This window comes from Phocoena sinus, chromosome 6, assembly GCF_008692025.1.
Source record: "Phocoena sinus isolate mPhoSin1 chromosome 6, mPhoSin1.pri, whole genome shotgun sequence".
Taxonomy (NCBI): Eukaryota; Metazoa; Chordata; class Mammalia; order Artiodactyla; family Phocoenidae; genus Phocoena; species Phocoena sinus.
The window spans coordinates 90,665,941-90,691,129 of NC_045768.1; the positions used below are offsets into that span (position 1 = coordinate 90,665,941).

Sequence of the window (25,189 nt, forward strand, 5' to 3'; positions counted from 1 at the left end):
GGCTCCCCTGCCCTTTCTGGGCCCCCATGGGGCCCCAGCAGCCCTGAGGGAAAGATGGGGATGAGGGGAGCAGGTCGGCCCAGTGGGAGGACAGCATTGGCCTCCCAGGAGGATGACTCACCCCAGCTACCTCCCCTCCCTGCCCCCAGATGCCAGGCTCGGCCCAGAGATTCAGTGCCATGTGAAGGAGGACCAGGGTCCTGTCAGATCAGTGGTCATTTGCCCATTTCTAGAAAGGAAAAGCACATCTTGTGAACCTGACAACCCTGCATTAGGCAGCTCCATGTCCTGAGTTGGGCTGAGCCTGCAGGGGGCAGTGCTGCTCCACAGCCAGTGAGCCGTGCTCACCCAGCCACCGCTGGGCTTTGGCCTTCAGGCACTGCCTTGTCCATCTCCTGGCCATCTTGATGGGGGTTGCTAGGGTCCACACCTGTGGCATGTGGTGGAGGCTGGGGCCATTGCCCAGGCCTGGCTTCGCTTCCTCCCTAGCACCCCTTCACTAGCATCTCTTACCTGGACACCATTTGTCATAAACAAGAGACGGTCAGCCTTGGCTCTCCTGGTTCTGGTCTTGCAAGATGCTTCATAACGAAGTTTAGCATTAGGAAGAGATGAATCCATTAATGTTCTTTAAAACCAGATGTATGATTCTTAAACTGCTAACAGTTTAACAAATGATTTCCAGGCAGCTTTGTTATCCTGTTTTTTTGTGCTTTGTCCTTCAGAAAAACATTGCAAATAGATGGGCCTTATGATGAAGCATTTTACCAGAGGCTGCTTGATCTTTCCACTGAGGATGATGGCACAGTGGCTTTTGCACTGACAAAGGTGGGTAGATCCTTCCAGAAACACACTGCATGCTTCTTAGGCACTTAACACTAACTGGGGGTTTTCCTAAGAAGTGTTTCCCAGTACCTACCCCTGATGGTTAAAGCAGAAAAATTGGGGATTAAAAAAACGTGGCTAAAGTTTCCCCCAGATGGACTGGGCCGGGTGGTAATAACGTTACTTTAGCTTCTAGGAAGGATTTCCCTGTGTTCACTTGGCTCCAGGCCACCCTGGGCCCAGCCCTCTCTCCACCCTCCCTGTACTGGGGTCCAGGACCTGAGGCCACTGCTCTGTGCTTCCTTCTTAGCAGCCTTAGAACAGGCTAGCGCCAACCATTCCTCTCCTTACAGCCCTCAGTGGGACTCTAGGCCCGGACCCCACCTGTGGTTGTGTGTGGCTGGCTTCCTTCCTCCCCATACCTCAGGCCAAGGGGCACCCTGGGAGAATCTCTTAGGGAAGAGGCCTCATCCCATTCTTTCCGGTTCTGTAAAATCGGAATTCAGGGGCTCCATGAACTTGGATAGGAAAAAAATTACATCTTTGTTTTCACTAACCTCTGATTGAAATTAGTGTTTCCTTCCATTACGAATGTGGCAACAACCACTGTGTGGTCAGCAGGACCCCCAACTTTGCCATTTAGAGAAATCAGACCTTTTAATATCACACTGTAGTTGCTACAGATATCTCATGATATCTTTATATTCTTCACTCCTGAGATTTTGTTATGTAATACTACATAATATATTTGTTTTAAAAAATAGTTCAGTATTTGACATGGTCAAGCCTCTATTTTTTATTTTCTGCATTTAAAAATGTTATTCTGAGAGGGATCCATAGGTTTCATTGGGCTGTCAAAGGTTTTGCTAAAATGGTTAAGGAACACTGTTCTAGTGGGAGCAAAGTGACAAAAAGGTAGGAACAAAACAGAATGACCTCCTTCTCTACATCCTCTGGGCAGCTGCCCTGGAGCCCTTAGTTTAACTGTCCTGGTCCTGACAATGTGTCTGTGGTTCTCACTTGTTAAGAGTCCTCACTCTTGTCCTTGGGTGGGTGCTCCCTCCCTCCCAGGTTGGGTGCTCCCTCTTCTGCAGCTGTTGGGCTTTTGAGGAGGTCCCCTCCAAAGCCAAGGGCCCTGAGGGAATTAGCTGAGGTGCTTGGGCATAGAGCTGTCCTCAAGGTGGGGAGAGACCCAAAAGGGGGCCTCTATCGGAATAAAGTGACGGACTGCCCTGCATTGTCTGCAACTTGGGTACATTGATTTAGTAATAAGTATCAGTATTCCATTTTTCAAGAGAAGAAGCATAGGACTTTGCTTCCTTTTTTACACATTTCTATATTTTTCAAAATTGTGATAAATAAGCATGGATTACTTTTTAATTTTATTGCAATTTTTAAACCTCATATGTAAACATAATCTTATAAGAGATTCAAGCAATCATTACACAACTATCAGAATGACTAAAATAGTAACATTGAAATAACACTGAATGCTGGTGCAGAGAAACTAGATTTGCAGAGCTAAACATGCATGTGCCCTATAACCCAGCACCTGCACTCCTGGGCATTTGTCACAGAGAAGGGAAGACTCAGGCTCACCCAAAACCCTGTACAGGAGTGTTCATAGCAGCTTTATTTGTGATAGCTAGAAGCTGGGTATAACTCAAGTGTCTGTCAACAGGTGGCCTACAACAGGTTACATAAACTGGAACTGTTGAGCAGTAAAAAGGAACGAAATCTCAATAGACACAACAACCTGGGTGAATCTTCAGAGAAATGTGCTGAGTGACAAAAGCCAGTCCCAAAAGATCACACACTATGATTCTGTTTAAATGACATTCTTGAAATGACAAAGATGAATGGTTGCTGTGGGATGGAGAGGAGGTGGAAGGAAGCGGGTGTGGTTATAAAAGGTCAACAAAGAGGGATCTTCTGGTGATGGAACTGCTCTGTATTTTAACTGTGGTGGCAGATGCATGAACCTACATGTGTGATAAAATGCACAGCACACAGGACTACATGTAAAACTTGGGAGATTGGAATAAGATCATGGAGTGTATCAATGTCACTATCCTGGCTGTGATTATTATACTATATAGTTTTGCAAGATGTCACTATTGGGGGAGACTGGGTAAAGGGCACTCAGGATCACCTGCATGTGAACCTACAATTATCTCAAAACAAATAATTTAATGAAAAAGATTCAAGCAGTGAGTATATTGTCCGGGAATATTCCACAGGCCGCGGAGCGGCTGGGCCCGTGAGCCATGGCCGCTGAGCCTGCGCGTCTGGAGCCTGTGCTCCACAACGGGAGAGGCCACAGCAGTGAGAGGCCCGCATACCGCAAAAAAAAAAAAAAAAAAAAATGTGACGTTATTCCTGCCCAAGCAATAGGTGTCCACTGTTAACAGTATGTATCTTTTCAGAACTTCACACTAACACTCACACACACACTCACTCATACCATTTGGGGGATTATCCACATTATACGTGTTCTTCACTAGCTTGCATTTAACCTAACATGGCTTGAAGTCTGTCTGTGTTGGAATATAAGGGTCTGCCTCTTTTTTTGTTTTAGGGATTTAGGTTCTGTTAGTTGGAATCTGAAGAAGGTGGAAGTGAAGCTGAAGCTGGGGGAGCAGGTTGAGAATATTCCTAGGCTACAGACTATTGAAAGTTCTTTCATGAATACTGTTTATCTAATTGAGCTTTGTACCTCTGATGAAATGAGAGAGGTGCGAATATTATATTTATTTCGAAGCTCAGGAAACTGCAGCCCAGCGTATTTCTTGCTTTCTGACTATCGTTTAGTATTCTGTAATGGGAGTCAGCAAACTTTTTCTATAAAGGGCCAGACATCACAGCTCTCATCCCAATCTAGAAAACTGATACTGGTGCACGGTGGCTTGGAATGGGCTGCAAGGGCCCATACGGTGATTGCTATGGGCAAGGCACAGGAGTCTTATCTGGAAGGTAGAGAAGGGTGTATCCAGGGCGTCTGGTTTGGGGTTGACAAAATGTGTTTAGGGCTTCTTTCCAAGTTCTGCTTTTACATGATCTCTGGACCCCTAAACTGATGGTTCTCAGTCCTAGCAGATCCAACACTCTTTTTCTATAGCAAATACTGTAATTCCCCCTTTACTATCTTGAAATGAAATTCATAGATAATATAACCTACCTAAACACATCTTAACTGTAATATAGATTTTTGTTTTGTTTTGTTTTTGTTTTTTTGCGGTACGCAGGCCTCTCACTGTTGTGGCCTCTCCCGTTGCGGAGCACGGGCTCCGGACGCGCAGGCTTAGCGGCCATGGCTCACGGGCCCAGCTGCTCTGCGGCATGTGGGGTCTTCCCGGACCGGGGCACGAACCCCTGTCCTCTGCATCGGCAGGCGGACTCTCAACCACTGCGCCACCAGGGAAACCCCTGTAATATAGTTTTAACTGTAATATAAATGGGGAGAAAAAAAAAGGCAAGTATTTTGTCATAAAATAACATGTATTTAAATTAAAAAAAAAAAAGGCAGGGGTGGCAGAGAGTAAATGCTTTAGGCTTTGGCCATCTGGTCTCTGTTGTAGCTACTTAGCTCTGCCATCATAGCTCAGAAGCAGCCAGAGACAAATTTAAATGAGCATGGCTGTGTTCTAGTAAACCTTTATTTACAAAAACAGGTGGCAGGCTGGATTTTGCCCCTGGCCTGTAGTTTGCTGACTTCTGTTCACTTTTGCTTGTTAGTTTTTATATTCATTTTTTTCTCTGTTGGTTTGGGAGTTAGACATTCTGCTACTGTCATTTTTCTGGTTACTTGTTCAATTTGACCATGCATATTTAAAGACTAAAATTAATAATTTAACCCCCACTCCCACCCCAACACCTGCCACACAGACACATAATATTGGGTTGGCCAAAAAGTTCATCTGGGATACTTTAATTCCAGTTATCGCTCCCAACTTATATGCAGTTATTGTCATGTAAGTTTTTGTCATATAACTTTTCTTGGGCGTATACCTAGGAGTGGAGCTGCTGGGTCAAGTGGTAACTTACGTTTAACTTTTTCAGGAACTGCCAGACTGTTTTCCAAAATGGCTGTACCATTTTACATTCCCACCAGCAGTGTACAGGGTTCCAGTTTCTCCATATCTTTTACAGAACTTGTTACCTGCCCTCTATTTGTCTTATTGTTTTTTTTTTAAAAAATCGCAATTTACAGTATTATTTTTTACAGGTGTTTGTTTAGATCTACCACGTTTACCCATATCTTTGCTTAACATTCTTATATCTCAGATCTTTCCTCTTTTTCCTATAAAAGTTTTATTGTGATATGTTACATACCATACAATTTACCTGCTTAAAGTATGCAATTTGGTGGTTTTTACTATATTCACAGATATGTGTAAGCAGCATCACAGTCAATTTTAGAACATTTTCATCACCTAAAAAAAAATTCTGTACCCTTTAGCCATCATCTCCTTATCTCCTCATCCCCAACAGCCCTAAGCAACTACTAATCTACTTTAAAAAATTAATTTATTTATTTTTGGCTGCATTGGGTCTTTGTTGCTGTGCGCGGGCTTTCTCTAGTTGTGGTGAGCGGGGGCTACTCTTTATTGTGGTGCACAGGCTTCTCATTGCGGTGGCTTCTCTTGCTGCGGATCACGGGCTCTAGGAGCGCAGGTTTCAGTATTTGTGGTGTGTGGGCTCAGTAGTTGTGGCTCGCAGGCTCTAGAGCACAGGCTCAGTAGTTGTGGCACATGGGCTTAGTTGCTTTGCAGCATGTGGGATCTTCCTGGACCAGGGCTAGAACCCATGTCCCCTGCATTGGCAGGTGGATTCTTAACCACTGTGCCACCAGGGAAGCCCCCTAATCTAATTTTTATCTCTATAGGTTTGCCTATTCCAGATATTGCATATGAATGGAATCATTCAATAGGTGGTCCTTTATGACTGACTCCTTGCACTTTAGCATAATATTTGCAAGGTTCATGTGTATTGTAGCAGGTATCAATACTTCATTTCTTTTTATGGCTGAATAATATTCCATTGTATAGATATACTGTATTTTGTTTATCCATTCATCAGTTTGATGAGCATTTGGGTTGTTTTCACTTTTTGGCTATTATGAATAATGTTGCTATAAATATGTGTATAAATTTTTCTGTGGACATATTTTTACTTTTCTTGGGCATATACCTAGGAGTGGAGCTCAGGAGCTCAGGAATTTCAGGAACTGCCAGACTGTTTTCCAAATGGCTGTACCATTTTACATTCCCACCAGCAGTGTACAGGTTTCCAGTTTCTGCATATCTTTGACAACACTTTGTTACCTGCCCTTTTGTTTTTAGCCATCCTGGTGGGTATGAAATGGTATCTCATTGTGGTTTTGATTTGCATTTCTGTGAAGACTAAGAGCATTTTTTAATGTGCTTATTGCCCATTTGTATATTTTCTTTGGAGAAATACCTATTCAGGTCCTTTGATCACTTTTAAATTATGTTATTTGTTTCATTGTTGAGTTGTAGGGATTCTGTATATTGTGGATAGTAAGCCCTTAACAGATATATGATTTGCAAATATATTCTGTCAGAGACCTTTTCACTTTTTTGATAATGTTCTTTGTTGTAAAATATTTGCAATTTAAAAACTTTACTTGTTCATTTGAAATATAGTTGATGTACAATATTATGTTAGTTTCAGGTATACTACATAGTGAGTTGACACTTGCATACGTTATGATATGATTACCATGATAAATCTAGTAACCATCTGTCCCCATACACAAAAAAGTTTTTAACTTTGATGAGGTCCAGTTTGTCTGTTTTTCTCTTTTCTTGTTTGTGCTTTTGGTGTCATATCTAAGAATTCATTGCTAAATCCAAAGTCATGAATATTTTCCCCTGTTTCTTCAGAGTTTTAGCTCTTAAATTTAGTTCTTTGATCCATTTTGAGTTAATTTTTATATATGATTTGAGGTAGAGATCCAGCTTCATTCTTTGTATGTGGATATATAGTTGTCCCAGCACCATTTGTTGAAGAGACTATTTTTTCCCATAAATGTATGGGTTTATTTCTGGATAGTCAATTGTGTGCCATTGATATATATGTCTATACTTATGCTTGTACCCTGCCTTGATTACTGTTGCTTTTTAGTAAGTTTTGAAATTGTTCTTTTGCAAGATTGTTCTGGCTATTAGGAGCCCCTTGTAATTTCATTATGAATTTTAGAATCAGCTTGCCAAGTGCTACAAGGAAGCCAGCAGAGATTGTGATAGGGATTGTGGTGAATCTGCAGATTGCTTGCATATGGCCATCTTTATAATAGTAAGTCTTCCAGTTTGTTAACATGGGATGCTGTTCCATTTATTCAGATCTTTGTTTTTCTTTCAACAGTCTTTTCAGAGATACATTTTGTACTTTGTTAAGTTTATCCCTGAGTGTTTTCTTTTTGCTGTTGTAAATGAAGTTGTTTTCTTAATTCCATTTTTAGATTGATCATTGCAAGTGTATAGAAATACAATTTGTTTTTGTATATTGATCTTATAGCTTACAACCTTGCTGAATTTATTAGTTCTAATAGTTTTTTACTGAATTTCTTAGGATTTTCTCTATATAAGATCATTTAGAGATAGTTTTACTTCTTCCTTTCCAGTTTGGTTGCCTTTTATGTCTTTTTCTTGCATAACAGCCCTTGGCTAGAACCTCTAGTGCAATGCTAAATGCAAGAACAGACCTGTCTGATTTGTTTCCGGTCTTATTGGGACAGCATTCAGTCTTTCATCATTATGTGTAATGTTAGCTTTGGGCTTTTCGTAGCTATCCTTTATTGGGTTGAAGAAGTTCCCTTCTTTTCTTAAATTGTTGAATGTTTTTATCATGAAAGGATGTTGGATTTTGTCAAATGTCTTTTCTGCATCGATTGATATTTATTATCATGTGTTTTGTTTTTCTATAGATATGACATATTATTTTTGGATGTTAAAACCAACCTTGCATTCCTGGGATAAACCCCACTTCGTCTATGATTCTTCTTATGTATTGCTGGATTCAATTTGCTATAATTTTGTTGAGGCTTTTTGTGTCCATTCTCATGAGAGGTATTGGTCTGTAATACTGGCCTTGTCGAATGAGTTGGGAAGTATTTCAGCCTCTTTTTCTTGGAAAGATTTGAGAATGACTGATGGTAATTCTTCTTTAAATATTGATATTTGATAGAATTCACCAGTGAAGCCATCTGGGTCTGGGCTTTTCTTTGTAGGTAGTGTTTTGATACCCAGTTAAGTCTCTTTACTTGGTATAGAAAATTGTGCTATTTCTTCTTGAGTCAGTTTTTGTAGTTTGTACCTTTTTAGGAGTTTTTCCATTTTATCTAAGTTGTCTAATTTATTGGCCTACAGTTGTTTACAGTTTTCCTCTTCTTCTTGAAGTATATCTTTTAGAAGTTACTTTAGTGAATGTCTTTTGGTAAATTCTCTTTGTATCTGTTTATCTGGATATATTTATATTTTGTCATAGTTTTGAAAGGTAATTTTTTCTAGGTACAAAGAAGAGGTTGATTATTTTTCTATTAGCATTTAACCATTTTATGCAACATTATCTGACTGTGGATGTTTCTGCTGAGATGTTTTCTGTCAGTCTGTCTTTCCTCAGGAGGTGATTATTTTCTCTATGGTTGCTTTTAAAGTCTCGTCTTTTTAAATCTGACATTTTAGTGCAATGTGATTAGGTGTGGTGTACTTTTAATTTATTCTGCTTGGTGTATGTTGTGCTTTCTCTATTTGTGGATGTGTCTTTTATTAGTTCTGGAAAATCCTCAACCATTTTCTCTTCACATATTTTCTCTTCTCCATTACCCTATTCTCTTCTTCTGGGACTCTAATTAGATATATATATCAGACCTCATTTTTATCATTTTCTTCTGTTCTACCTTTCCATTCACTGATTCTTTCTTCACCTGTGTCTAATCTGTTCATTCATTTGTTTAATGAGTTTTCTACTTCATTAGTTATATTTTTAATTTCTCTCAAAGTTCCATGTGGCTCATTTTCATAGCTGTTTGGTATTTTTGATAGTTCCTTGTTGCTTGCCCTCTTTTAAATCCCATCTTTTATTTCTTTAAACAATTTATGAATAGTTGTTTTATATTCTGTATCAAAGTTACAGTAAAATCTTGGAGGTAAAAAATCTCTTGTTATTTTACTGACTCATCCTTGCTGCTTTATTTGCTTGGGTTTTTAATTATGTATGATTGTGAGCTCATATTTGTTTGATTTTGATCTATGAGAATCTTGGGGACCTAAACAGGGGATGCTTTCCTCCAGAGGAAATATGGATTCTTGACTTAAGGGAGAAGTATCAGGTTTAGACCCTGTACTCCATGGCTTATTCCTAGAAACCATGCCTGCACTGATATTGCCTACAGGGCAGCTTAGCCTTCCAGTTGCTCCTTGCTCAAAACTCTAGTTTCAGCTCCTGTGGGAGTGAGTGTGAGAAGAGGGGATTGGGTTGGGGATTTCCTTTACCTTCTGCAAGCCTAGCAGTGCATTAAAAGTGTTAACAGGGATATCATTGTTTTGTAGGAGGTGCCTTGGAAGTTCTCCATACACCTAAAAGTGTTGTTCTCCTTAATATGGTCACATAATTAATTGTCATTTATTTGGGTGTTATCTTTAATTTGTTACTGTTAAAAATGTTTACATTCACATTTTTGTACTTTAACCCTTGTGCACTTAAGCGTATCTTCCAGAGTGATTCTTAGAAGTTGAGTTGCTAGATTTATTTTTTGTAGATTGTCATATTGTCCTCCTGAAAAGATTTTGCCAATTTATATTCCTTCTTGTAACAGTCAAGGGTCCTGTTTCCCACATGCCCTCCAAATTACTTGATATTTCTAGTATTTAAAAGTTTGATTTTAATTTTCTAGGCTTTTGTTTCATTAACCATTTGTAATGTTGAAATACAGCACATATGGAAAAGTGCACAGAAAGAGGTAAAATTTGTCATAAAGAAAACTCTTGGAGAACTACCAGTTAGGTCTGAATATGGAACACTGGCAGCTAATTAGAATCCCTATTGGTTTCCTGTACAGTTATTCCTCTTGCCTTTCTCCCTCAAGTTAACTATTGTATTGACTTACATACCTATAGTTTAGTTGTTTTTGAACTTTATTATTACAGAATCATGCATATATCTTGTGTCTTGTTTTTTTTTATGTTCTATATAACATGTATAAGATTTACTCATGTTATTGCATGCATTTCCATATTTTCAGTGCTTTGTAGTGATCTATTTAAATGGATATCACCCATTCTACTGTTGATGGATATTTGAGTTGCTCCCAGTTTTGACCGTTATGAATAAAGTTTCTGCAAAACATTCTTGTACAGATCTCTTAGTGTACATGCACATACGTTTCTCTTGGGTATATTCCTAGGAGTGGAATTTCTGGGTCAGAGGTGTGAGCATATTTAGCTTTAGTAGGTACTATGAAATAGTTTTACCTGTTTATATTCCCTACAACAGGCTAGGGTAGTTCGACAGACTAGGGGGTTCCTGTGGCCCCATACCCTCTCTGCCACTGGGTTGTGGGTCTTTTTAATTTTAGCCATTCTAGTGAATGTGTAATGGTAGCTTATTGTGGTAATGAGATTCAACACCTTTTCATATGTTTATTGGCCATTTATATTTTCTTTTCCATGAGGCACCTATTTAAGTCTCTTGCCCAGTTTTTTGTATGGTTGTCTATCTTTTTCTTATTGGTTTGAAGGAAATCTTTATGTATTCTGGATAGATGCTCATTGTCAGATATGTGTGCTACAGATATCTTCTTCCACTTGCCATTTTACTCTCTTAATAAAGTCATTTTCAGAAGGGGAGGTCATAATTTTAAGGTCATTTAATTTACATCTTTTTCCTTCTTTAGCAGTCTTTAAGTTTTATCTACCTTAAAGTCACACAGATATTTTAGAAACTTTGTTTTGCCTTTCACATTTGGTGGGTACCTTCTGCAATTGATTTTTGGTATGGCATGAGGTAAGGTTTTATTTTCATATGCGGTTGTCCTAGAATCATAGGAATTGTCCTGATCACTCTAGAGTCATAATGAATCTTGATACCCAGTAGAGTAAATCCTTCTACTTTCTTCAGGAATGTCTTTCTTTTAATTAATGCCTTGGCTCTTCTTGACCTTTTGCTTATCTGTACAAATCTTAGAATCAACTTGTTCACGAAAAGGAACAGACTCACAGATAACAGAGAATAAATGAGTGGTTATCACTGGGGAGAGGGATGAGGGGGAGGCAAGATAGGGGTTGGGGATTAAGAGGTACAAATTACTATGTATAAAATAAATAAGCTACAAGGGTATATTGTACAACACAGGGAATATAGCCAATAGTTATAAATGGTGTATAACTTTAAAAAGTTGCGACTCACTGTGTTGTACACCTGAAGCTTATATAATATTGTACATCAGTATACCTAAAAAAGAAATTTTTTTTTAAAGAATGAACTTTGTTCAGTTCTACAAGGAAAAGCAACAACAGACCTTTTGGGATTTTGATTGACTTGGCTTTAAAATGATGACAAGAGTTGACATCCATACAATATTAAGGCTTCCAACATGGGCGTTTTCTTTTTATTAGGTGTTATTTAAAGTCTGATAAAACATTTTATGATTTTCTTTAGAGAGATCTTATATTTTATTAGATATATTCCTAGATATTTGATGGTTTTAGATATAGATGGTATCTATGTGGATATATAGGAATGTAACTGATTTTTCTCCTTTGACCTCTTTATCTGTCAACCTTGTTGAAGTCACTTACTAATTCTAACAATCTATAGCTTCTGTTGGATTTTCATTATATATAATATATATATGTATGATTATATATAATCATATTGTTTGTGAATTTGATTTTTTTTCTTTCCGATCCTTATACTTTTCACTTATTTATTTTGTTTTGCCTAACTGCATATAGTTAATTTTTGTTCCCACTCTCAAAGAGAAAGTATTTACCATTAAGTAAATTGTTTGCTGTAGGTTTTTTTGGGTGTTGCTTAGTTTATTTTTAAAATAAATAACCATTATCAAATTAAGGAAGCTTCCTTCTATTCCTGATTTGTTAAGAGTTTTTATCAGGAGTGGGTGTTGAGTTTTTCAGTGCTTTTTCTGTTTCTCTTGAGAAGATCATGTGACTTTTCTCCTATTTTCTTTTAATGTGATTACAGGTATACCTCAGAGATATTGTGGGTTTGGTTCCAGACCACCACAATAAAGCAAATATCTTTTTTTTTTTTTTTTTTGCGTTATGCGGGTCTCTCACTGCTGCGGCCTCTCCCATTGCGGAGCACAGGCTCCGGACGCGCAGGCCCAGCGGCCATGGCTCACGGGCCCAGCCGCTCCGCGGCATGTGGGATCCTCCTGGACCAGGGCACGAACCCGTGTCCCCCGCACCGGCAGGCGGACTCTCAACCACTGCACCACCAGGGAAGCCCCAGCAAATATCTTAATAAAGCGAGTTACATGAATTTTTTGGTTTCCCAATGCATATCAAAGTTATGTTTACACTATATTAAGTGCACAATAGTATTATGTCTTAAAAAATGTATATACATTAATTAAAAAATATTTCATTGCTAAAATATGCTGACCATCACCTGAGCCTTCAGCAAGTAATCTTTTTGCTGGCAGAGGGTCTTGCCTCGATGTTCATGGCTAATGACTGATCAGGGTAGTGGTCAGGGTGGTGGCTGCTGAAGGTTGGTGTGGCCATGGCAATTTCTTAAAATAAGACACCAGTGAAGTTTAACACATTGGTTAACTTTTCCTTCCATGAATGATTTATCTGAAGCATGAAATGCTCTTTGAAAGCACTTAACCCACAGCAGAACTTCTTTCAAAATTGGAGTCAGTCCTCTCAAACTCTGCTGCTGCTGCTTTATCAACTAAGTTTACATCATATTCTCAATTCTCTGTCATTACAGCAATCTTAGCAGCATCTTCACTAGTAGATTCCATCTCAAGAAACCACTTTCTTTTTGCTCATCCAGAAGAAGCAAGTCCTCATGCAGTAAAATTTGCTCATAAGATTGCAGCAATTCAGTCACATCTTTGACTTCAGAGTTGAAACACCTGGGTTTGAGTCTAGCCTAGCAGTGCAGAGTGGACAGGTCGTTCTATGTCTGTTTCCTTATCCATAAACTGGGACACTAGCAGTGCCTGCCTGTGGGGTTGCTGTGGGGATGAAGTGAGTTAACACATAGTTGGTGATCCCTCTGTTTTGCAGTGTCATTCATGGGAACTGCATAACATTCTAGTGTGCTATGTGATCTGGGGACATTTTGTTGCTCTAAGCAGGGCCTTGGTGTGTGTCTGTGTGCCGCTATCTTGAGGTATAGAGTGGTATGCTCAGTGCTGTCAGTGTGGCTAGCACATCAATAGCTGACGCCACTTACTGCTTTTTCTTCCAAGGTGGGCTGTGATTGTCTTGCCGAAGACAAGCCCTAGGTCCCAGGTTTTGGAATCAGGGTCCATACACTGCCTGCAGTGAGAGGTCAGAGGGCAGCACTGGCCTCTAATGAGTTCTTTGGGACTGGGTCTTCCTAACCTACCCCCAGGTCTGGGACCAGTTCTTGGACCTCTCCAGTGGGGAAGGGTGTGTGTGGTAATGCCATGGAGCTGACCTCTCCTTCCCCTGCAGGTTCAGCAGTACCGGGTCGCCATGACTGCGAAAGACTGCTCCATCATGATCGCACTCTCTCCTTGTCTGCAGGATGCAAGGTGAGGCACCTGCTACTGTGTCATGTGTCCTTGGTCTAGCAGGGTTTTGTGGATTGGCAAGAGAGTTGGTGTCCCTATATTTAGAGAGGCTCTGGCAGGATCATGTTTATTAACAGGCCGATTTCCAAGGCCTACTTGATATCATGGGGATTATTAACTCTTGCTCTTTAGAAGTTTGTAATACAGTCAAAAAGACATTATTGAGAATAATTTTAAAAGCTTGTTCATTCAAGTTTACTATTATTTTCTAAGAAAATATCTCAAGGGCTTGGATACTGTGGTCCAAATTCTTTCTCTCAAAGAAAATCCCAAGCTACCATCATGGCTCAGAGGCCCAAGAAGCTGTAGGTTCCTGTGGGCCTTATTTTTCCTCCTTTTACCAGGTCCTGATGTGCCGACCTTTATAGTCGTTTCGAAGCCTTTAAAACAACATTCCATTGTTCTGCTTCCTCTTTGCAGCATCTTCTCCTGGACATCATTATCCAGTCCCCTCTCTGCCTTTTTTAGGAATTCAGGATGAACCTGATAATCTTCGCTCAGTGATTAGATGGCATCTTCAGCATTGATCTTCAGGGTGCCAAACCCCACACACAGTTTTGCAGAATGTTTCACAATCATCTGATGTGTGTTCCTGGGTCAAGATGATCTCGTCACTGGCTTCCAGCCACCTGTTTTTCCGATGCTTTTGAACTAAACATTCCCAGGAGTCCTGCTTCTTGGCAGGCACAGAATTGTCCACTTTCTGATAGGAAACACAGAGGGACATTTATAGGGCGTAACTGAAATATTTTAAAAAAACAAAAAAAAAAAGGTTGTTCTATTTAGTTGAAAACTCTCATTATCCCCTAAGAAAATGCCCCCAGTGGTTAGTGACAGGAATCCATTTGGATTAAGCAGTGTTGTTAGATGAGAGAAAACCACACAGATGTGATTATCTATTGCCCTTCCTGAAGCAAGGATGCAGTCAGGATACAGAAATGTGAGGGGCTGAGGGCCAGGAGTCCTGACACCCTTGGCCAGCTGCTCAGCAGAAACCGACATGGTGGGAGAGGAGCGGGGACACATGTCTAGAAACTTCTGAGCCGTGTGATCACCAGTGTCATCCCCAGGGCAGAGAAGCATTTCAGGTGTCAGGAACCTCAGGCCTGGGCTCACTGGGAGCTTGAGGTCAGCAAACGGTCAGACTCTCCTCAGCAGTGGCTCTTGGGCCGTGCTCCCACCAGCCTCTGCGTGATGGACTCCGCTTTTTATTCATGTCATCTTATTGGGTGTTGGTTCTGATGTGATGTGAGGTATCCTATAAAATGTGCAGCCCTGTTGAGGGCCAGAGGTGTTCACTGTCCCAGCCCCGCTGTGTGGAGCTTGGGTTTCAGGCCCTGAGACTGAGACTCAGAAGCAAGACCTTAATTTGTACACATGTTCTCTGCTGTTCAGGAGGGAGTAGCTAAGACCCCAGCAAATGAGCCAGGGATTCGTTTTTCCTGTAAATAGTATTCCTGAGCAGGAATTGAGCTAGAGTCTAGGCCTTGATTAGGTTCATTAAATAGGAATGTTTTATCTGCCTTCCCTCTCCCAGGCAGGAGGTTTTGAAATTGGTATTTTGTTTGCTTGTTTTGTTTTTTTAATAATTTTGAAATTTAGAAGAGTAGTACACATGGAGAAACCAGGACTCCTGAATACTTCTCTCAGGCTAAACTGAGCTCATATAATGTATTTAACCAATCATTTGGATGCATACTATGTATCAAGCACTCTGAGAGCTAAGTGATATATATAGCAATCTTAGTACAAAATTCAGAATTAGCCTGAAAGTGTTTTTTAAGTACAAGTAATTGTTCATATTTTATTATAAGCATACAACTATTACAATATTTAGAAAGACCACAACTAAACCCTAAGAAACAAAACACGAAACACTACAGATACAATTTGAGAATAAAACGTGAGACTAGATCTCTCTCTCCAAAAGTGAAAAAGTATAAAGGAGCAAGAGTTTCTCACCAGACGCTAAAGGACACGAAAAGAGAAGTCTGTCCTCAACATTTTATCCGTTTGGCTGTTGAATAGCCAGATCTACTTTCCCCATTTTCTTAGGTTTTGTAATACTTGGCTCACGATAAAGTAACTTTCTTAGCATTCGTTTATACTACTGGGGTATGGTGAATGTCAATCGAGTATTCTACATAATTGCTTTTCCATCTTTCTGCACATTAACTCTCTCTTGTCTGGTGTGCTGGCGGGTATCACAGTAGGTGCCTCTCTTGCAGAAGCTTCTAGCACTAGTACATACAGTTGGCATAGACAGAGATGGAATGCATATTGATGCACAGAATGGGTGCTCTTTGTGGGTTGGGTTGAGAGGATTTGGGAGGTTTGTGTATTCTGAAATTGTTCTTTTGCTTCCAGCTCTGATCAAAGGCCCATTGTCCCTTCATCGAGATCCAGGTTTGCCTTCTCCGTGTCTGTGCTGGATCTTGACCTCAAGCCCTATGAGAGCATTCCTCATCAGTATAAACTGGATGGCAAGATAGTCAACTACTATTTAAAGACTGTACATGCCAAAGACGCCACCGTGATGTCAGCTAGGTTCAAGGAAAGCGAAGATTGCACATTAGTTCTCCATAAGGTCTAACTTTTTTCCTGTAGTGGTTTTGAAACTTGAACATAGAATGTGAAGGTTGAATGATAGAGTTTCTGTTGTGTTGGGTGACTTTTGGCTGTGAATGTTTTTGCTTTTCAACCCCTGTTCAGGTGGGACTGCCTCTGGGAGACACAGAGTGGAAGAGCACTAGAGACATCTTCCAGGACAAGGAATGTTGGACGTGAGCCCAGCAGTGTGCTGTGCCCGGGAGGCCCCTCTGGGCAGTTCTCCCTTTCCATGCAGGGCTCACGTCTAATCTCTAAAAAGCCTTATAAGACCCAAGGTTTGGCTCTCCTACCACCAGAATCCTAACACAGAAAACTTGAATTGTCACATATACCTTAGAGTTTGGACTTTTAAGAAAACACAGATACTACTGGAACTTTCCCAGCTGAGTTACTTGGTCACTTTTCCAATGCAAGCCATGTGTCAGCGCAGGTTTAGTGGTTCCCTGCTGTGGAGAGCAATAAGTTGTTGATATGGACATCAGTTTTGAGCAGTGGACTCAGAGTCCCTGTGGAGATGCCATACCCACCGCTCTGCACAGGGTCAGCAGGGAGCGTGGCACTCAGGGCAGGGGTTGACACCACTCATGCGAGCACTGACATTTTTTTTGTGCCGAATGATTTTATCCTCTTTAGGGGAGACAAGGTGTTCTTTCCCACCCGAAATTGCTGCTGTGGGAGCTGGAAGCAGGGCTGCAACTCTGAGCTGCTGTGCCCAGCGTGGGTGTCATGGGGTGGCTGTGCTCCTGCCAGCTCTGGGTTCCTGGCATTTTTGGGTGTTTGGGAAACCTCAGCTACTTCTGCCAGAGCCAGCATCGAGTTTTCCCTCCTTCCCCATACCTGTTCCTCCCTTGGGTTTCACTAAGATGTGTGGTGTTAGTGGCCTTGAGTGGTGCTGGACCACCTCCCCATCGGGGCTGCCCAAAGCCCTGCTTCCGCAAGACTCCTGGCTGGCACTATGAGGGTTCTTGTTGGGGTCACCAAAAGTGTGCCCAGCTGCTATGAAAACTGTTGGGAATCTTGGCTTCAGTTTTTATTCTATGGTAGGTTGTATAGATTATTTATATCATCATTTTGAGGGACTAATGAAGGCTTATTGTAATATAATATTAGTGAAACCATGGGATTGTATGAAAATACTACACAAAAAATAAGAATATTTTGCTGATTGTAAATTTTTGTGGGGAATTTTGTGATAAATTGAGAATTATGCTTATTAGAATCAAGCCAGCTCTTCCAGAATTTATTCTCCAATTCTGTCCTATCATTTACTTCTTACTACCGTTTACCACTTACTACTTAATTCTACACTCAGAGGTTCAAAAGCATATTCAAATGACACACATCTCTCATTCACGTGGTGTGTTGGGGTACAGGGGCTTTGGAGATTCCACTCATAGGGATGTGCATGGAGCCGCGTTCTCATGGGCAAGTTGCAGGCTCCAGAGTGCGTGGAAGTAGGCAGCTTCCAGAGTTGTTTTGGCCCGAGGTTCCTTGTTGCTGGCCTGGGGTGAGGACGGTCTTGGCCAGGGTGTGCAGAGGACCCTGAGTGCCTGTGTGCAGAGCTCTGGAACGCCAGCTCCTCAAGGAGGTGGGCTGGGTAGCCTCCTGTTGCCTGTCCTGGCTGGTCTGGACTGTCTGAAAACCATCACCCTCTACTTGGGGGGAAGAGGTGATAGATGAGTGTCCCCTGCTAGAGGGTCTTGACCCAACCCTTTGCTCTTCTCACACTCCACCACGGCCCCTGCTCTGAGGCTTTCATTTGATCGAAACAATGTTTTCACCCATTCTCCTTTAAACTGGCAACTCAGGTCAGTGCAGCACTTAGACTCTGGGGGACTTTAATGAAAACACTGTTTCTTCTGTGCAGAGGGACCAGGGGTGCTAAGGTCCTGTGTGAAGGGACAGTGCCGTATTTGCTGTCTTACTCTGTTTTTTTATGCTAACTGCTCTACTTTTTTTGTGGAAGACCAAGAAGAGTGAATGTCAGAGGACTTGCTGCTGAGAGGTGCTGTGAAAGCCTCCAAGTGCTGCTTTCCAGAGCCAGGAGGCGAGGAGGGTGGTGTGGCTCCCCAGAGGTTTCTGAGGAATGTCTAAGAGATGAGGCTGCATTGGCAAGCCCTCCAAGAGTCCCTAGGTGGTGGGTGACAGGAGGAGGGTCAACCTTTGAGATGGGCTGGGGCCACCTCTGCCATCATATTCATACCATGGGGGGGCGCAGAGTGGCTCCCCACATCCCAGGGTGGGCAGCCACTCCTGTACTTCCTCAGATGTTGAGTTTATTTTTAAAAATACACTATATGTGTCACTTATTTGGTATTTTGAATTTAAATAACTATTTATTTTTCATGTCCTGACAACTTATATATAATGTGCCATAACTGCATAAACATGTTCTAGAGGTAAGGTTTCTAAGTGGAAAAGAGCAAATTTTTATATTCAATAAAATCACATGCCTCCAGGTGCAGCATCTTACTTCTATGTGTAGTTTTTCACTGTTTGGGAACTAGTTGCTTGCCTCTGTGTGAAGTGATTTAATCAGACTTTCCAGAGTGGCTTCAATGCCCAGCACGCCCAGTAGGGTTCGGAAGCTGAGAGGAGCAGTTTCTATGACTCCGTTCTTGTCCAGTTCCAGGGCTGTAAAGAAAACAAACTGGGTGAGAAACTTCACCGAGACAATGCCCTCATTCTCTGCTGGCCACACTGAATGGGAAGGCAGGACGACTGAATCATGACCTTGAACAGAGCACTTACCCAAATGCCTGTGGCAGAGACATTGAGCACTCAGCCTAGGAGGGCCGTGGGGGAGCAGTCCCCCTTGCCTGTGCTTTTTGAATGATTATGGACAAAAATATTTTGAAAACTGATTTAAAAAGTACACTAATGAAATTCTTGACTTTTGATTCTTGCCATATAAACCCAGATGAAATAAGTAGGTGTCTGTGTTGAGCATAGTGAGAAATCACCAGAACGTCCCTACCTTGCAGCGGCACTTTGGTGAGAAGATCCAGCTTTGGCAAAACCTTCCCTTCTTCATCTATTTGTATCCTCCAAACAATTACTAGTTCAAACCTGAAAGAGGTAAGGTGCATTGCTAAGTGCTCTTGAAATCAGACTAAACTGTATGCAGCACCTGCCTCTCTCTCTAGAGGAGAGGATGCTCACCCAGGCAGGAGTGCTGCTGTCCTCCCAACCATCCTGGGAGTTCCTGCCCTTCCCCAAGGCCGTGCTCGGACTCCCCTGATCTTAAAGACCCACAGATGAAGAGAGAATATGGCCAGTGAAACATGAAAAGATGTTCAACATCATGAACAAACAGGAGAATGGGAACTAAGACCATAGTAAGCTACTGTTTGTACCCACTGCATATTACTGTGATCATACAAGTGAAGTACAGGATGTAGAGCAATAAGAGCTTAAAAATTACTGGTGGGAAACATAAATTGATAAACTACTTTGAAAAGAATTTGGCAGTGATAGCTGAATCTGCCCTATGACCCAGGAATTTCACTTCTAGGTATATGCCTAAGAGAAGCTTATGTACTTGTGTGCCAGAGGACATGAACAGGAATGTTAGAAATAGTGGAAAATGATGACTAACCCAAATGCCCAAGACCTGAAGGATGCAGAAATACATATATTCACCTAATGGAGTATAAGCACTGAAAATGAATGAATTACAGCTACATGCACCATCAGAGGTGAATTTTGGAAATAATGTTGAATAAGGCAAGTTCCAGAAGCTTACATAACTACAACACCATTTTAAGGCTTGGAAACAAAACATCTTTAGGCACAGGTCACAGAAGCACATCCTGTCCATGTGCACATAAAGGTGCCCATGGTGGGTGGAGGGAGACCCAGATGAGTTCTCCCCTCACTCAGTGCTTGCTGACTCCCCACATTTCTTGAAATAAGTTGGTGAAAATACAGCTCCACCCCTACGTGGCCTCCCCTCCTTGGCCTCCTAAGGACCCCAGCAGTGAAACTGGCACCTTTTCCTCACAGACCCCGTCTGTGTTTACAGTCCCCACATGGTCCCCCTTGTGCTCTCCTGCCATCAGCTGCTTATCTGTTATGACTCCACAGACATAGCTCAAGATGTCAGTTAGGTGGTTTACATTTGTTTTCTATTTGTAATCCTCATTTTTAACAGGAAACAACCATCTGGGTGTTGGGGAGGGACTTGGTGGGGCCTGTGCACTCACCCTGGTCGGCTGGGGTTCCTGATGCCCATGCAGCTGGAGGAGGCCCCCTCTGAAAGGTGCACAGCCTCTGGGTACTTTTCCTGTGGGGAGAAGAAACGGTTAGAGAAATCTGTGGGGTGCAGGGACGCTGTTCCAGGTGACTGAAAAGAAGCAAGAAACCCTTTTCAGGTGTGTCTCGCATTCCCTGAAAGTCTTTAATTTTCAGGTGTGCCATTTTCTCATCCAGGCATCATGGCGTCCTGGCCATGGCCATCCCCACTCCTGCCTTCTGTGGTCATCAGCACTGCCTGTTCTAGATCTCCACTGATACACAGCCTCCAGGATTCCACACCATCAAGTGCCCAGTGTTAACAGGTTACAGAACTCCATTCTGATTTCACTGGCTTGTCTACCCAGGGCCCCGCAGCGTTTGGCCGACCTGCTTCCTTTATCTGTGTCTTGTGACCAGGACAGCTTGAGGAGGCTGGTCAGGCATGCCGGCCAGCTGACCCACCAAGGTGATGCTGATCCTGATGACTGAAGTGAGGTGCTGTCTGCCAGGTTTCTCATTGTAAAGCAAATGTTTTTCTCTAGAGTGCTAGCATTTGGCCTTAAAAGCCTTTCAAACTGAGGCCTGTGGGCTGGTCCCCGCCACAGTGGATGCTTCCACCATCTGTCCTCACACTTGCTGCCGAATGGCCCTAGCCTGCGTATTGGTAACTGTGGGCACTTGGCTCCTGCACAGCCCGCGCGGGGCCACCTGGACTCTCCCAGTGACCTGTGTGTCTCCCCTAGGCATGGTGTCTGGCTATTCTGGATAATTGGGTTTCAGGGAGCATGCTCTGCTAAAAGTTAGCTTCATGATGAGATCGTGTACCATTTTAGAGTCAAAAGTATCCTCTCTAAAATGGAAATGAAGTCGAATTTCACAAGTTTCTAGGCTTGCAACTCTAAAGTAGGGTTGGCTTTTCCCTCCATGTAATGTAATAGTTCTGGAAATGTCTGCTTCTATTATTTGTAGGGGGCTCTGGGAACCTCTAGCATTAGACTTGACTTGTAGATCGTTAGAATAACAAAGCTTTGCAAGAATCTGAACAGAATGTTCACAACAAATAGAGTAATGAGTGGCCCCATCTTCTCAATTCTTGGAAAAACTTATTTTTGTTTGTTCTTGTGAGAACAGATTGCGGGGTTGGGGTGATATGATAGAGACTAAAAGTAGGCTCCACAGTAAGATTCTAAGTTCCAAAAGGGTCAGCTTTTGAAAGACACATTTTCTTTCCCTCTTCTCACAGCTCCTGCTGTAGAAACGGACACCTGGACTGATGCTGAAATCACATGTAAGCCCGGCCATGTCCCAAATCCAAACCCAAACCCAGCCATCGTGGCTGCCCCAAACCTCATGGAAGGAAAGTGAGGTGCGGCTTCCTCTGAGAAATGTCTGATCTAGCAGCCAGTCAGAGAAACCCCTCCTCCTGCAAGAGAAGGGGCAGGGCTGGAACTGTGGGTGAGCAGAACTTGCCTGCTTCAGAGGATGGGGCCTTCCTGAGGATGCAGGTACTTCATGGGCTGAAGAAAATCAGCTCCCGTCAAATGAGGTCTTGTGGGGACAAAGATGTGTCATAACCTTTAAAGGGCCAGCCACATATCAGTGAGTTTGTTGCCAGCGTGTGAGGCCAGTGCTCTCAGACCCCTGTGTGAGAAAGATGCTGATGGAGCGAGAACACGTCCAAACACCAAGCCATGCTGACCAAAGGCTGGGTTGGGCCTGGTTTAAACTTAGATGATTTCTAATTTCAGCGAAATAGTTTTTATGAGAAAATGTATACCTAACTTTTTAAAATGGAAAGAGTGCTGGGTGATTTTTAAACCTCAGGCTCTTCTAAATTAATAACAGCTGTATGAGGAATGTAAAGGAGAACATGTGAATGTGGCAGTGTAACTTCCAGGCTGAGCTGGAAGCACATGGCCTGGGCCAGTTCCAGCCTGAGGCTCAAGGGCTTGGTCTGCTTCCAAGCAGACCTCACAGCCTCTCTAGGCCTTCTCCTCATGAGCAAAAGGAGGGTTTAGATTAGAAACTTTCTCTAAAAAAAATAAAATTTTACTCTCTTTAGTTTTTAAAATAAAAAACCAAAAGTAGAAACACTAACGTTAGGAAGAGATCAGGCATTTAGTATGTGTTTCTGGGGACCTTTTAGGGGCTTGTGTAGAAAGTTCCCTTTTATACAAGTTAATAATATTGCCCTGTTTATCCAGCTTCATTCACTTGTCTGGTGACCTCAGATATTCAAAGCTGACAGGAAGAAAGCAACTAAAGGCTGAAGAGTAGCCCAGAGACGCAACATAAAAAGCACAGTCTAGATACCGTCAACGATAGTTAGAAATACAAAGGGTGGGTCTCATCCACATGAGACATGTACAGGTGGCTTCGAGGGAGAAGACAGTTAAGTTGTGAAATGTGATACAACTCTAAATGCAAAGTGGGCCTGAGGTCATAGCATAAGATCAGCATATTTCAATAGCGATTGAAAGTTTTACATATTACCATATTTGACATTCAGAAAAGCCAACTGAATCACCAAGAAAGGATTAAGATGATGTACTCTGATAAGGCAGCAATCTGGCCAATATATTTTAGAATATTTAACATGAAAAAATAGCCTCACACAGAAAAAGTTGACTGGAAAGTTATCAGCCTGACCTGGAAAGCACCTTAGATACTTCACATGCTGCCACTGGTGAAACTAAGGTCGAGGTCTGGTACATAAAGGGAGCAAATGGGAGGCCTGTGCTTCCCAGCGTTGTTGGGAAGGCTGGGAAGAGGCTGCATGGTGCGGGTCCTTTGCACACACTGGGCCTGTCAGCCTTCCGTAGGAAGCTTGTTCTAAGCGGTGATTCAAAATGGATGTTTATTTAGCTGCTTGCCATATGCCTGGACTTTTCAGTCAAGAACTCTCCTGGTGTTTATGATAGAAAAAATGGTAGCTGTGAGAAAGTTGCCAATTTGTTATTCATCCCAGTTTTCTACCTGAGATCTACTCTGCTGTTGGAATGGCTGCTGGATGCTGGTCCAAAGGGAAGAGAATTTTAAACAGAACTTTAGAGAAAACCAGCCTTGTGTTACGGATCAGTCATACCATCCCGCTTCACCCCCCACCCCCACTTAAATGAATGGGAAACCTTGAGTCTTTAGTTGAAATGTATCCTTGAGTGTCCATAGATATACTAATTCATCTTGACTTTAATATTTTCCCAAAGATTATGTCTGTCTGATTCGGTAATGTTTTCCCCTAAATTGAGGTATAATTCACATTAACAAAATTCACTCCTTTAAAGTGTATAATTCAGTGAGTTTTGGTATATTCACAAGATTATGCAACCATCACCAGTTTCTAACTGCAGAACATTTTCATCCCCTCCTCCCCTGCCCCCGCCCCGTAGAGAATCCCTGTTCCCTTTAGTTACTGTGCTGTTGGGGAGAGGTGGGCATGGGTAGGAAGATGTGCGACTCCCAACACAGGTCAGTCTGTGGAAGTGCCCATGAAGATGGCAGAGGTGGAGGCCAGGTGTGGGGCAGGGAGCACAGGCAAGGCTCAGGGAGGAGGGAGTGGTTGACTATGTGGCTCCCTCTGTGGTGCTGGGACAAAGGTATTGGTGGGGCCGTGAGGAATTGTGCTGGATTCTGGTGGATGAAGAAGATTCCAGGATGAGGAAGGACACGGACACAGGCTGTTCCACAAGGAGAAGCAGGGAAACAGTGGAGCTGCCAGGGAGGGATATGAGGTGCTGGGATTGGGTGTGTGCAGATGGGAATGGGTACAAAGGATGATGGCCAATCCTCAGATCGTCATGGCATTGGGACAGACTTAGGTGGATGGTGGCAGAGGCAGCTGATAAAGTTAATTTGTAAATCAGGACCCATAAAATGGAAGTTACCCCTGAGGCCTGGCCCACGGCACACATCTAAAGCTAAGTCAGCCTGCATATCTGGACAACACCTAACCCCAATCACAGTCCTCCGATTCAGCTTTAATGAGCTCACCACACCCTAGAAAATGGGATCTCCTAGCCAATCCTGCTTTGTTTTTGTGTGGGCTCTTTAACAAGTCTATAAAACCCTTGGGAACAGTGTTCCCCTGCTTGTGAGGCCCTGGACTTCCCCAATTCATGGATTTTTTCATTTGAATAAAACACATCAAACTTGTTACTAAATTGTATTGCTTTTGTCACTTGACACAGTACACAGATTCCAAGTTGCTGGGTGTAGGAAAAGGAGGGAGAGCCCATCTGCCTGTAGGCCTGGGTTGGGGCATCACCTGTAGCAGCTCTAGGCTGGGGGCCTGTGCAGCTCTGGGAGGGTGTGCGGCCAGAGTCAAGATAGGCATCCACACTGTGCCCCACACCCAAAAATCCTGAGACAACTGTTCCAGTTGTTCCCAACATCAGAAGGCTTAGAAATGCCTACAACATCTGCACTTAGAAGACAAGGTGCTCTTATTTTAAAGATGAAGCTAAGAAACGTTAAGTGGTTCCTCTGTGCCAGTCACAGGTGCAGTTTCTTTTTTTTTTTAAACATCTTTATTGGAGTATAGTTCCTTTACAATGGTGTGTTAGTTTCTGCTTTATAACAAAGTGAATCACCTATACGTATACATATATCCCCATATCCCCTCCCTCTTGTGTCTCCCTCCCACCCTCCCTATCCCACCCCTCTAGGTGGTCACAAAGCACCGAGCTCATCTCCCTGTGCTAT

At 42.4% G+C, this 25,189-nt stretch overlaps 2 protein-coding genes across 3 annotated transcripts in view; one reads left to right on the top strand and one right to left on the bottom strand.

The window, feature by feature from the left end:
* Positions 1-18,714, top strand: part of IPPK (inositol-pentakisphosphate 2-kinase) — a 50,359-nt gene extending 31,645 nt beyond the window's left edge. For both annotated transcript variants that reach the window (XM_032636170.1, XM_032636171.1), the window contains 3 exons: positions 726-828; positions 13,524-13,603; positions 16,010-18,714. In XM_032636170.1, coding sequence (XP_032492061.1) covers positions 726-828; positions 13,524-13,603; positions 16,010-16,235 — 409 coding nt within the window. In that variant the 3' untranslated portion in view covers positions 16,236-18,714. The remainder of the gene's footprint in view (positions 1-725; positions 829-13,523; positions 13,604-16,009) is intronic.
* Positions 15,418-25,189, bottom strand: part of CENPP (centromere protein P) — a 234,864-nt gene continuing 225,092 nt past the window's right edge. Inside the window, exons 6-8 of the mRNA XM_032636179.1 lie at positions 20,458-20,537; positions 19,230-19,321; positions 15,418-18,886 (exon numbers count right to left, since the gene is read on the bottom strand). Coding sequence (XP_032492070.1) covers positions 18,756-18,886; positions 19,230-19,321; positions 20,458-20,537 — 303 coding nt within the window. The 3' untranslated portion in view covers positions 15,418-18,755. The remainder of the gene's footprint in view (positions 18,887-19,229; positions 19,322-20,457; positions 20,538-25,189) is intronic.